General features: G+C 33.4%; 2 protein-coding genes across 2 annotated transcripts; both read right to left on the bottom strand.

Annotated features, from left to right (window-relative positions):
• Positions 1-356: 356 nt before the first annotated feature.
• LOC130613913 (uncharacterized) lies at positions 357-6180 on the bottom strand. The gene is made up of 4 exons (XM_057435270.1): positions 5501-6180; positions 4870-4919; positions 3788-4498; positions 357-3292 (listed from the first exon to the last, which is right to left on the bottom strand). The coding sequence occupies exons 1-4, from the start codon at positions 5543-5545 to the stop codon at positions 730-732; spliced, it is 3369 nt and encodes a 1122-aa protein (XP_057291253.1). The 5' UTR covers positions 5546-6180; the 3' UTR covers positions 357-729.
• Positions 6181-6333: 153 nt separating this feature from the next.
• Positions 6334-13681, bottom strand: LOC130613922 (biogenesis of lysosome-related organelles complex 1 subunit 4-like). The gene is made up of 5 exons (XM_057435283.1): positions 13437-13681; positions 9874-9945; positions 8912-9013; positions 8550-8678; positions 6334-6568 (listed from the first exon to the last, which is right to left on the bottom strand). Exons 1-5 carry the CDS (start codon positions 13542-13544, stop codon positions 6428-6430), a joined length of 552 nt encoding a protein of 183 aa, XP_057291266.1. The 5' UTR covers positions 13545-13681; the 3' UTR covers positions 6334-6427.
• Positions 13682-13928: the final 247 nt, after the last annotated feature.

Raw genomic sequence — 13928 nt, 5'->3', positions numbered from 1 at the left:
TCAAACATGTATATGTCATTCATAGGCTAGCTACTTAAGACAGATGTCAAACTGGAAAAGAAACACTGACCGTCATTCGAAGTTGCGACAACTTTTTTTTTTATCCAGATGGTAAAAATTGATTACTTCTTCGTTGATCAAGAACTGCAAGGAATACTATAGAGGCAACCTTATTTCCAACGCCTGCTGTCTCCTTTTTTTATATCCGTCCCGATGTCAGAAGAGATACAATATGGGGATGAGGTTGCTATAGACGTAATCTAGCAAACACTTTCATTAGTTGCCAGTAGTCCTTGTTGAAAAGTAGATAAAAAACGCGCATATAACATTTTTAAAGTATTTAATGTTACAGAAAGGAATTGATTCGTGTATAAATATAATATTAAAACATATATAAAAATATATATAAATAACGTAAAATATCTAAGTACCTAAACATACATAATTACTATCTATAAATTACTTCAATCACAGTGTGAGCACGTATTTACTCGCGAACGAAAAATTGTATTAGCAGGAACCACTTACTTATAACGTACGTAAAAAAACATCGAAAATAGCTTTTAAAAAGAATTCTGAATTACCGAATATTTAATAAATATTTTCGCCTTTTTACTTTTTATTCTCATCCTGTACTTAACATAATTCGATGAACAAAATACTAAAGAAATAACACTGCATTGGAATGGTTTCCATAATGTTTCTAAAGATGTTCTTTTTAGTTTCAGCTTACACTTCACTTTGCATCCACCTTTCATTTGAAAGTCTGATAAATCTTTTTCTTCTCGAAGCCAACGCATCGTCATCCTTGGAAGAAAATTTTCTATGAAATGCAGTATGCTTCCTTCTTTTCTTGTTTCGAAAGAACTCGATATCGTCATCATCACTAGACCCTCTCTTATTCTCCATGAACACTACCGGACCAGATTTCTTTGTGGCTGTCTCACCGCTTATTCTTGTACGTGGTGTCGCTTGAAATAATAAGACGTCTGGTGTTCTCTTTCTTTCTACGTGTATATGTGATGGTCGGAAAGAATTCAAATCCAGTTCGCTTGATACATTGTTAACACGTGCGGAAATTTTCACAGGAACGGTTTGTTTAGTTGTTTTTATAATCACGGGTAGCGTGCTCGTCTTTCGGTGTTTTTGCCTACAGCAGCCATCAACGTACGAATTAAATACGTCATCTGATGCCCAAGATGGCAGTGCTGCTGTGTTTCGTTTTGAATGTAACGTCGAACAACCTACCGCAGGTATCTTCGGAAGGTTCAATCTATGGCTTAACAAGTCTCCCTCTGAGTAACTTCGACCTCTTTTTGACTTTCTAGCATCAGAATACGATTCCAAATGGACAACTTTTGTATCACAATCATTTTCGGCATGGATATGCTGATCTCCTTCAAAAGATTTGTTGGTAATGCCCTTATGTTTTGATCCATTCACATGGTCCATGGCTAAAACGTTTACAGAAGTTGATGTCCCAGCTTTATAAAGGTCATCCGTGGCGCAAAGATGAGACTCGACATGACTCGATTGCTCATTGTTTGAGTGAATATGTCTTGATGTTTTTTGAGTAGAACCACCTTTAAAGTCATAATTATTATGTGATTGGTAGCTGGTGACGTTATAAGAAGATTTCGCGCAAACATTAAAACAGCAACCAGTACAGCATCGATGCAATGAACGACAACAACAACACAGTAACAGTATCAATATGATGACTGCAAGGATGATTAACATGGGTAGCATGTACAACCAAAGTGGAATAAACGAATCACTGGAATTCCGGAACAAAACACGAACTTTGTGAGATGGAAGAAGAGAGTAGTTTGCACTTTGAATTGTATATTCTTTCCCAATAAATTTAAGTAGGTCAGCGTTAATCACACCACGGCTATTTACAAGTATGTTCATGTACGCTTGAAGTCTTGACAGTGTCGCAATGGAACATGGCATTACATTATTCGATAAGGTGAGATATACATCGATCAAGTTTTGCTGGGTGGTTGAAGCAGAGTAAGAAAGTATTTTAACATCCTGCTCCTTAACCTGCAAATATTTTGTGAGTACTTTTACAAATTTTTGTACAGGTTCTACCATACAGGGGTATATTCTCGTTGTTGCGAATGTCAATTTCACATGGAAACATGGGGCGTGTTTAATTTTCTGAACAATCAGATTTACGTTCTGTTCGGTAGATTTGCTACAAACTGTTTCCGTGGCAACGACTCCAAGCTGATATTTTTGAACTAAATTATACGACGCCTCTTCATACGACGGCAACAGTAAAAGTGTTTGACGTTGTCGGAGTTCGACCCAGCAAATTTGATGAGTTGGTGTTTTACGTAAAGAAAGTTGAAAGGTTTGACTATGAGAAAATGTCGAGTTTGGTATATTGTAGGTATTAATAATTCCTGGCTGTAAATAGATGAAGGGAATAGATTTTTCAAGGACTGGAGGATAGCAAGGATTGTCCGTCTTACATTTCCCTGCCAAGATAAAATTGATGTGTAAAATATTAAATGTCGGCGACATATGTTGCGCAAACGCTTTACTGACGTCACCGTTTGTTTGCACAAAATGACGTTGGTATCTGTCTACATATTGTGTGTTGCATGTCGTGCAAATGTGAGGCGATAATGCGAGTGTTATTTTCAACGTGTCAAAGCTTAGAACTTTCCAGTTGATGACAAAAAAAATTTTAACATCACGTGGCAAATAATTTTGTATTTTTGTGAAATATTCTCTCATAATTTCAGAATTGCATTTTTCGGTTTCCGTACGTTTTATAATCATGCTTGTCAGCAGACAATTCGAATACAACGGTTTTTGTAAATTCACGTAAAATGTTAAGCTGGTGGATAAGCCGCAAGAGCTTCTTGCAGTTAACGTGAGAGGAATCCTGTTTGTTGCATAAGAACGCAAGATATCATCCGTGGCAAAGAAATCGATCTTGTTGTGGCGTAACTGATACCAACATGTGATTTTTGGGCGCTGTGGTCGTAATGTGAAATGGAAGGCGTTACTATTAAATATTGTATTAGGTATCACGACGGTGTGTGGTGTGTATAAAGGAACGTTTATCGACGTGATTGGATTCACTACAGTTGGTTGCACACACTGCGTTGTTGTTGTTGTCGTAGTTGATGGTATTCTTCGAGTTGTTGTTGTTGTTGTTGTTGTTGATGGTATTCTTCGAGTTGTTGTTGTTGTTGTTGTTGATGGTATTCTTCGAGTTGTTGTTGTTGTTGTTGATGGTATTCTTTGAGTTAATGTGGTGGTAGTTGAAGAGCTAAAAATAAAGACAAATTTCAAAAGTACGCAGATTTTGGAGTGTGGCGTACAGTTGCGTTGCGTTAGTCATTATGAGAACAGGCTGTAAAGAAAGCCGCTTAAAGCTAAAAACACTGCGATCGAGGGTGGTAAACACCTGCTCTGTACCGTACATTAAAAAAAAACAGAGAGAAGTGAAGTCGCACAAAACTTGTATTTTATTTAAATCTTTATAAATATATGTCGACAAGAAAACTCGGCAAAGTTTTTTAAAACAGAAAGATGTATTTGGTTAAAGATCGAATTAGATTTTAAAACATAATACACTAATGAATGATGGAATATGTAAATGATAAATTTATCTTGTTGTCGGAAGATGAAACCATTCTCGTCCCTAGAGCTCTTTGACATAAACCTCGAAAGAACTTCGAAAGAAACTACTTTTGAGGTTTATCTCAAAGCGCTCTTGGGACGAGAATGAGATAAAACGCCAATATCTAACTGAAAAATTTACCTGGTTGTTGGTAAGGAGGGTGTGTGGCCTCCACCGCTGCAGTCTGTCTCAGAGTGAGCATAAATGATTAAATACTTTGGAAGTAATAAATCCGATAAAATTTGATTGATGGTTCCGTCGGGACTAACAAACTTCGACGTAAAATGACGTAGATAGTGTTCACCACATTTCGTGCAATCCACTACATGACTCGATAGCGATAATGTGAATTTTAATTGGTTGTTTCTGGCCGGAACTTTTTCATAATCAAGAATAAGTACGTCGGATAAAGATTTCCCTAAGTATTTTGATATTTTGGTCAAAATCTTCTCCAAATCCACCGCCTCGCATGAAATGAAAGTTCCAGATTGAACCAAGAAATTTATTCTCCAACATATTGTCTGGTATGATCGAGACAATTTAACACTTAACCTTGAAGTCCCAGTAGATTGAGAACAAACGCTTTTACCAGTGACTTGAAACCAAAGATTTCGTGTCGAATGTTGTGATAATACAGACGGATCAGGAAGTAGCAGTAATTTCCGCTCTTTGGCGAAATAGTGGAAAAAACATTTTGAGGCTCCCGTTTCCAATAAAATCGTTAACGTATATCTCGATCCGGTAAATATTGTATCTGGAACAGACACGGTGGTGAGTGCGTACGGAGCAGCTGTGACATCTGGTATGTTTCCATTAGAAACCAGCGGGTGGCAAAATTGAGTAGTGCTTGATCTAAGAACAAAGAGAAGAAAAATTAGTTTGAGCGGTTTATACGTTGACTTTGTATCTTGTAATACGCCTGCTCACTTTTTAACCTTCTTCAAGAGGTATTCAAATTTTTTTAATAGTTTTCATCGTCGTCCACAGGGGTTGTTGCCTATGTCAAAGCCGCTAGCGCTTACTTGACGGCCAAACGCCGCTGACCTCGATGTCAAAAAGGCAATAGCCCCTAGGCACGAGGTTGAATAGTTTCATGCTGACAAAATTAAGGATTTACTTTTAAGATATTTTTATTTTGTCACTACATTGTTGGTCTCTGTATATTTCTTCTGGTTGTCAGTATATTGTGGAGACTAGGAATGAAGTTGTAAGAAGAAACTTACGAAGAAGGTTCCGGATAAACACCACCACAGACCAGCATCAACTCTATTCCCTAAAAGAATGGTTATTTTCATTTAATTTTGTTTGTGTTGGACTCTGTTTTTTAAGAATATTACTTAAATTCTTGCATGCTGGTAAATTTAGAATTTGTCAAATTTTTGTGCTTAAAAAACATATATTGAACGTTTATGGTAATTTCCAAAAAGAAAATAGGAAAAGAAAATGGAAAAAGAAATGAAAAAACGAAAAAAATACATATTTTTTTGTATCAAGACTCAATTCCTAAAATTTTAGTAATTTTCGGAAAATAATACTGAGGGTTGATTAGCATTTTCTTTGCTTAATGTCATCACATTTTCAACAGTTTTAATTAACGTAATATAGCTGATTTTTTTAACAATTTTTAAACACCTCTATAAAATTTCTTAAGAATAACCAGCTCGATTCTAGGACCTGTAGCGTTTTTTGATTTTCATCCTCAGATTAGAAAACGCTACAGGCCCTGGAATCGAGGTTAAAGAATCACGAGACTTCAAAACAAAAGGTACGATTCCTAAAAATTCTGTAAGTGACAGAGAAGAAACAATATGTAAACTCAGACACAATAACAAAACAGATAATTATATGACTTACATTTAAAATTAACCAAAATGAAAAAGTCCATGGAACCTTCCACATCTTGTTTCACAGAAAAAATGTCTCGAAATTAAAAGTAAAAATTATATACCAGCAAATTTAATAAATTATTACGACATCTTGAAAACAGACGTTGTTGAGTTGCTGATGGATTACTTAACCCAAGTAAGTACATACATTAGAATAATTAAGAGAATTTAATGAATGTATAAACATAATTACTGTAATTTAATTTTGCGTTACTATCACTGAACAAACGGTGGTTATAAATGTTTGATCAATACAGGTTTCATGCATATATGAATAAATATTTTATCTCTAGGCTAACCGTTATTTGAAGCCAGTTATATGATAGTGGTTATACCCTATGATTTCTTCTTGAGCTATGGCAATAAGTAAAAAGGACTTTCAACTCTACTAGGCTTTTACAACATAAAACCAGCCTACACCCTGCAGAATTTTAGAATTTTGGAAGAAACGTTAGTAATAAGAGCTTCGCTCGTTTAATATTGCAATTACGTAGCATCAACACGAATGTATGTCTTAGCACTAATTTTACAAGAAAAATTTAAGTTTAAAGCCAGGGTTTATTCTTCGGTATTATTTTTAATGTCTATGCCATTTTCCTAAATGTTCGAATTTATTGGTTAGTTTCAAAAAAACTCTTATACATTCAGACATCAGTGTACAATTCGCCAATACGACAGAACATAAGTCCTCTGTCAAACATAGCTCGTCTTAAGCCCCCAATCCTCTCGCTAAGTCTTGAACAACGTACATTTTAGAAAGGAGGAGGGTCAGGGGTCAGGGTTACGAATCGTTACACGTCGTCTTCTTATTTCCAGCTATTAATTTTATTAAGAAATTGGTCAAAAAATTATTTACAAAAGTTACAGAAAAACAACAGTAACAAATAATTTCCGACTATTCGCCGGCACTTTCAACACTGTTGTCGTTTTTCGTATCGTACTTTTTAAAATAGTCGTCAGTTTTAAATGTTTTTGGAACATGGTAATCGTCCGATCCAATTTCTTTTTTCAAGTAAGGTTGAATCTCTTTCTTTTTCTAAACAAAAACATAAAATATGAAAGACAAAATTTCAGAAAAGATTATCGACATTTTTTACATAGGATTACCCTCCAGCTCTATAACAAACACTTATTTTTACAGCATGAGTCCTTGGATGAGTGGAAGCCTAATCAAAGGGGAGGTAAGAGGACGCTAATTACGAAACAAATCATTTAATTTTTAAGTGTTTTTAAGCTACTCCTGAGAAAAAATGTTGTTCTTAATGAAGTATACTAAATGCAAAGTTGATCTAGAAATCTCAAAATTTCCATCTGTCACCGGCCCTAAAAAATTAAGCGTCTACACCTTATATGCAAACTTATTTCACTAACAATGAAACATAAATGAACACTGTGATCACCAACCACCAACTTTGAGAAAGTTTAAAATAATGCTGTTTTTGGAAACGAAGGAGACGTGGTAACTCCGTCAAATTATATCTTAAATACACCCTACATACTGTAACCATACCAAAAGTGCATAGAATTACCGTCGTGCACTGACCATACTTTACTTAATTATCCAAAGCGCTTATTGTACAAGAAGTTCAAAGGAGTGTGTTAATTTGAATATGGAATAGAAGTGATGTTAAATTGGCATGCATAATAAGGTCATTGAATTCTTCCGCGCCCGAAGGCGTAGGAAATTCTTAAAACAGTCGGGTTTTTTTTCGGAGCATTTTTTGAGAAAAAATCGACCCTGGGATTTCACGTTGGTCCGTCACAGATGTAAACTTCGTACCCAAGCTCCTTAACTACTGGGAAGTCTAGTATTGACGCTTCAGGCCAAAATTGGTATTTGTTTTCGACAAAATTTGGCACAGTTTAACAAAAAAAGTATGTTGAACATAATGGTGACATAATAATTTTGATTTTTGTCACCTAAATGTCATTTTAGGTCAAAATTGGTCCAAAAATTAGAACTACTTTATTTTCAACAAAATTTGGAACAGTTAACAAATAAAGTATGCTAAACATGTTGGTGACATCAAAATTTTGATTTCTTCTTACCTAAATGTCATTTCAGGCCAAAATTGGTCCAAAAATTAAAACTACTTTATTTTTAACAAAATGTGGCACAGTAAACAAATAAAGTATGCTGAACATGATGGTGACATCAAAATTTTGATTTCTTGTTACCTAAATGTCATTTTAGGCCAAAATTGGTCCAAAAATTAAAACTACTTTATTTTTGACAAATTTTGACACAGTTAACAAAAAAACGTATGGTGAACATGATGGTGACATCAAAATTTTTGTTTTTGTCACCTTAAATGTCATTTTAGGCCAAAATTGGTCCAAAAATTAAAACAACTTCATTTTCAACAAAAATTGTCAAAGTTAACAAAAAAGTATGCTGAACATAATGGTGACATCAAAATTTTGATTTTTGTCACCTAAATGCCATTTTAGGCCAAAATTGGTCCAAAAATTAAAACCACCTCATTTTCGGCTAAATCTGGCACAGTTAACAAATAAAGTATGCTGAAAATGATGATGGTACAAAAGTTTGATTTTTTGTCACCTAAATGTCATTTCAGGTCAAAATTTATCCAAAAATTAAAACTGCTTCATTTTCGACAAAAATTGACACAGTTAATAAAAAAAGTATGCTGAAAATGATGGTCACATCAAAATTTTGATTTTTTGTCAACTAATGCCGTTTAAGACCATAAACGTTTCAATCGCAAGACTTTCAACCATGAATGATAGGCTGTATTTTTTGTTAGCAATTTCTTTTAAAATGTGAGTTTATTATGACACGTTTGGTTTTGTTTGCGTTTGTTGTAAGATATAATGTCACTGGTGTGCTTTATCTTCGGAGGTTCATGCACCAAACACCCTTCGAATGTTTGGCACAATAACACAACGAATTAGCAGGTTTTCATCAAATATTTTGGTATCGCGCGGAAATTCTTAGAGCCCCCAGGGCTTCTTGTTCTTTTTTGGGATGTGTTGAATGTAAAAAAAATACTGACCGCTAAAAACTTTGGAACTTTCACTGTTCGTAATATTTTCTTTAAATTTTTGTTCCCTAATTCTTTTTCAGCTACTCGAACTTTTTCTTCAGCATCTTCTACACTCTCGCGAACAACAGAGACAAAATTCTAAAAACAACAAGAATTAAAAAGCCTCGATTCTCATTTAGAAACGCAAAATGAATCAATTAAACTGATGAAATTTTGTCATTTATTTATAGCAAACTTATCATTTGACACCTTTAACCACTCAGGAAAAGAAACAACATTAAAAACACCTCACTTTTCAGAAGAGAACTGTCACACAAAAAAGCTAAAATTTGCAACATCTAAATTGAATGGGTGCAGTAATTTTTACTCACTTCTAGACTATCGATTTTTTCACATATTGGGTCAAGTTGTAAACATTGCTCGTGCAATAGTGGTATAGTCGTAAACAAAACTTCTTTCGACTCTGCCCGTAGCTAGAAAAAGAAGTAGTTGTTTCTAATGACATTTTTGGATATGAAATTTTCATACATTCTGTTTATACACATGTGTTTACCTAGGAAAGTATATCAGTTATTATTCTTTGTTGACTTTCCTACAACTATTAGAAATTTTGAGCGGTACACCTCCCAGGCGTGCTTCGGTTTTCTACGAACATTATAGAAAATGAGTCATTTGTCTGCGGATCCGCGCCCTGCCATATCGTCAATAACACCAGAATATGCCGACAAAAACTGATGAAAAGAACGGTATACTCATCTTTACAACGGTAACTTAAGTTTGCAGTAAAATTGAATAAACAGCAAAAAAAGTGTGAGAGATAAATTGCAAATGAAAAACTTATTGTAAAAATTAAAGCAAAATGTTATTGAGCAAAGCACACAATAATAGGAGAAACTCCTAAAAGTCCAAAATTTTTTGGATAAACGAGAATTCACAAATTTATATTTTTTTCAAGATTTCAATATATATAAGTGATTTATAAAAGTTTTTGAATTTCTAGCTGAGAAAGAGTTTGTGTAAAACAAATTTCCTAAAGGATGAATACTTTTCTTTGTTTCACTCTATGGCCAGAAATAGCATTTTTGTTTTGTAAGTCATTGCAAATATATGACAGAATTTCAGGAGAAACTTGTCAATTTAAAAGGTAAACACTTATAAGATTTTTGTTAAAAATTTTAGTGGATAAACTTTTGCAAATCCGTGATTTAGTGTGCTGAATCATAAACTTATGAGAAATGGTATTGTTCTGAAACTTAGTTAGAAATTTAGTTATGAAAAAGGCTGAAAAAATTGCAAATTTGCATGTTTCTTCTGATTAAAATATAAATCCTACCAAATCCACCACAGTGCAGTATTCCTCTAATTTTGCCAGGATGCCATCAATAATGTTACCAACATTTTGAACCTACATTAAAATTATCAGATAAAAATTGAAACACTACGAATCATGCAAGATGATGCAATATTATTATATCTACATCAATTATTTACAGTATACATGTTTTTTTTAAAAACTTTATCCATATATTAAAAAATCGAAATATATAAATAATTAAAAAACCCATCAAGATTAATGATTGTGTGTAGTATGAAAGAGCACACTTTACAGATATATTACACGAATACATCCAATTTGTTGCATTAGTCAACTCTACATTCAAGTCTGTGTAAGGTTAAGCCCAAAAATTGCTATTTTTATGTAAAACAAGATGAAAAGGGTATTATATATATGAAATTTCAATCCAACAATAATGATTATTCACACCAGAATACACTTTGATATTTTGTAGATGGAAAACTATCTTTTCATTCTAAAAATTTTCAATCAAGGCGGCAGTAAGCCTTTTTTAGCTGTCCAAATAGCTGAATTATTTACTCAGTGTTTTATTTATATCATTTTTTTTTTACTATTTCCTAAAAATATAGGCCGTAATACATAATAAAATGATTTTAACTTAACACTAAAATTGCTTAGTCAGCAGAAATTTCTATTTAAAAATGTATCATAAACAAGAAAAAAATTGGCTTCTACGAGCTCTAACTTTTTACGATTTCGTTATTTTTCATCTGCTTTTGTTTTTAAATGAACCTTGGGTTAACCCTGTTAAACGGTGTGCGGAATTTTTTTGTTCATTCCTTTTTTTTTAGCCTTTTGTTTTTTTCAAAAGATTCTTTGTTAGCATCCCCTGTTGCACCAACGCTGTTGAAAGAAAAATATTCAGAATAAAAAGATTTCCGCACACGGTATCATGACTGCATGGTTCACCAAGCATGTCTGAAAATTTTAAAGTAAAACGAAAATGCTATCGAAAGTTAAAGCTCGTGCAATGTAGGATAATGAAGATCGTCTTAAATTTCTACAACTATATTTGGCAGAACTAATTAATTATTCATAAATTTTATTTTAACGAGGAATTGTTGATGTTGAATATTTTTGGTGAAAGATAATAGTATTTTAGCCATAAAATTGTGACAAGTGTGTTATGACAGAAAAAATATGGATATACATATAGTCTGAAAATAACCTTTGGTAACTAATTATGTAAAAAAAAAAATTCCGATTTTTAAAATGGTTACTGCCACCTTAAATTAGCAAAGGTATAGACTCATAAAAAAAATATATGCTGTGTCAAAGAGCCGGGAAAAAATTCCCAGCTTTCAATCTCTAGTCAGCTAAATAACCGGGAAACATTCCCAGCTTCGCCGATCAGTCACAGCTAAATAAATGAAAAAATGCTGTTGGTCCCAAACTTATCCTGAAGGTTGAGTTTCGTGCGCAAAAATATCCATAACATAATTTCGGCAGAAAAATCCTCATAATCAGTTTAATATTAAAAAATCATCACTTTACTACTTGAGTTCAATATAATTACTACCAAAGTAGTAATTATATTGAACTTTGGAAATGAAATTCAAGGACTGTACTGACTGTGCAAAAAATCTTTTAAATACCTTAAATATGGAATTAAAGTATTATGAGATATCCTTCACCTGTGCACATGGCGTAATCTATTTAGAACGAGAGAAACAGGAAGTCTTTTTAAGTTTTATTCGCTCCACACTTTTTTGATATATAAAAACTGGATGTGTGAGTCTGGATGTGTTTAGTTTTTACATAACTTTCTTCCCAATCTATAAGGAAATTCCGACTGAGTATATACCTGATATGTTCCTAATTTTTGGCAACTATCAGTCATGCGACAACAATTTTTTTTTAATGTTAATGTTTATATTTTGCAAATTATGGTTTTATTGGAAGACATAAACAATATTGTTGCTAAAGGAAAAATGAATCAGCCAGGGAATCAGGTAATCTGTTACAAGACATTTAAGGTATGCAGTATGTTGTGTTAGACATCAATGAATAAAACTTTATCTACTAATAATTGTATGGTATTGTATTATACACATTTTATACATGGGAGGAAATGTACCTGTTTCGACCAATGAAAAGGGGTTTCTTTATAAATTCAACTAGGTTAATTGTATTTGTGTAATTTGCTTTGGAAACACATGTGGTGTCATAACAGTTAAATATTTGATGTGCTTTTGTGTCCATCACATATCGTGTTTAAATAGCCAAACAGATGGCAGAAGTAATGTATGGTCCTGCAGGGTTTGCAATTAGGCAAACAATAGCAAACATTAAATTAATACTTTACAATTATGTTAATTTTTTAAAAAGAAAACACTTATATATGAAGACATACTACATTTTGTTGTACAGTTTTGTTATTATGACAGGCTGTTTTTAAGGAAGAACGCATTTTTTAATGTATATCTATATGTAATTCGTTATTTATATATATCCCTACCACTGCACCTAAAAAAATATGAGGGTGCCGACTCGCCAGAAACGCCACAAAAACCATGGGGGGCTGTCTGACAACTTCCAACGTTTTAAAAAAAAATTTAAATTTCGCCCAGAGAAACCCGAATCAACCTGAAACAAAATTTGTTTAAACAATTATTACCATGTATAATGTCCAGCATTGTATTATTTATTCGATAAATAGCTGTAATAAAATCCCACCAATAATAAACTGTAAGTACAACAAGAAAATAGCACCTCCCTTGTGCTCAACAAAATTTAAATGAGAACAACGAGCTCGCATTTGCATTTCGGGTGCAATCCAGGCGCTTTTGAATGGGTCCATGCTTTTCCGTGCAGTTACAGACAAAAACCCTGAAAAAACTAAAAAAAATGCTGGCAGCCGTCCTTACATATACAGCATTTTCAGCGAGTCGGCACCCTCATAAAAAATATTGGTGCTCTAACTGACCTGAATCAAAAGCCCAGAATGTCTCCGGGCTCTTTAGCTGACAAGAGATCGAAAACTAGGAATGCTTTCCTAGTGATGTAGCTGGCACATGACAATCAGTAGATAGGAATTTTTTCCTGGCTCTTTAGGCACGGTGAAAAATGTATTATATACTCATCATGACACTTAATTTTCGTTTATTTAGCTATGCTATCAAATCTTCATTGTTGTTATAGAATATATTGATGTTAGAAGTCTTAATTTTCAATAAAGCAATTAACTAAATTTATTTTGCGAAAAAAAATTCTCGCATTAAGTTTGTTTAACTTTCCAGTATCTGATGCTGTGCTGCTTGTACATATTATATACTATATACATATACTATATAAAAAGTTTTTTCTAGCGCTAGGAACCATATGGTGGTAAAATATTGTAGTGAAGAAATCTTTAGTTAGATGATTTGTGAATGTTTGGAATCTTTTTAGTCTTTTTGAATCTAGTTATAGTCTTTTTTTAAATCAGCACAATGAAAGTAATTTGTTTGAACAAGGCTCTGGTGTGAGGGCATGAAAAAATATATGGAAAAGTAGGCCTAGCTAAAATAAAGATAACACAAGTCTTAAGATCTCGCTACCTGGTTTGTTGTGTCAACTTTCAGAAAATCAGTAATCTCGGTGGCCAAAGTATCTATTTCAGATGTCAATTCTTTTCCTACTTTAGTTTCTACTACATTTGCTTCCATTTTGTTCTTCACACTACGAATATAAACTTTAGAATGATATGCTTTCTATTATTTTAGGGTAAACACGGCCACGGTTAATGTTTTGAACAGGATGGGTTATGTACAGGTGAATTTCCGATCACAAACTAGCTATATGCTAGGGGTGTCATTTAAATTACAACCTGTACATAGCGTAGTTAATTTTTTTATTTTTTACGAAAAAGGTTACCCAAATTTTGGTTCCTATTTTTCGCAGCTTTGTATACCTGCCTATATTATTGCTGCCATTGATGTAATATTCAGCTTGATATTACCTTCTGTTAATGTTAACATTTTCTGGATCGAACCAGAACGTTCTTTTGTGCTGAGCCAACAAAATTGTTGTATGTATGACAGGCTGATGCA

This window comes from Hydractinia symbiolongicarpus, chromosome 11 (assembly GCF_029227915.1).
Source record: "Hydractinia symbiolongicarpus strain clone_291-10 chromosome 11, HSymV2.1, whole genome shotgun sequence".
NCBI lineage: Eukaryota > Metazoa > Cnidaria > Hydrozoa > Anthoathecata > Hydractiniidae > Hydractinia > Hydractinia symbiolongicarpus.
This window is presented reverse-complemented; position numbering and strand designations above follow the sequence as displayed.

Excerpts from the sequence above, each read along its gene's own strand:
- LOC130613922 (XM_057435283.1), bottom strand. The coding sequence starts at position 13,544 with ATGGAAGCAAATGTAGTAGAAACTAAAGTAGGAAAAGAATTGACATCT. Across the intron at positions 9,946-13,436 it reads AAGTTGACACAACAAACCAG|GTTCAAAATGTTGGTAACAT; the intron begins GTAGCGAGATCT and ends ATTTTAATGTAG. Across the intron at positions 6,569-8,549 it reads AAGTTCCAAAGTTTTTAGCG|AAAAAGAAAGAGATTCAACC; the intron begins GTCAGTATTTTT and ends GTTTTTGTTTAG.
- LOC130613913 (XM_057435270.1), bottom strand. The coding sequence starts at position 5,545 with ATGTGGAAGGTTCCATGGACTTTTTCATTTTGGTTAATTTTAAAT. Across the intron at positions 4,920-5,500 it reads CATTTTGGTTAATTTTAAAT|GGAATAGAGTTGATGCTGGT; the intron begins GTAAGTCATATA and ends CCATTCTTTTAG. Across the intron at positions 3,293-3,787 it reads CCCTCCTTACCAACAACCAG|CTCTTCAACTACCACCACAT; the intron begins GTAAATTTTTCA and ends CTTTATTTTTAG.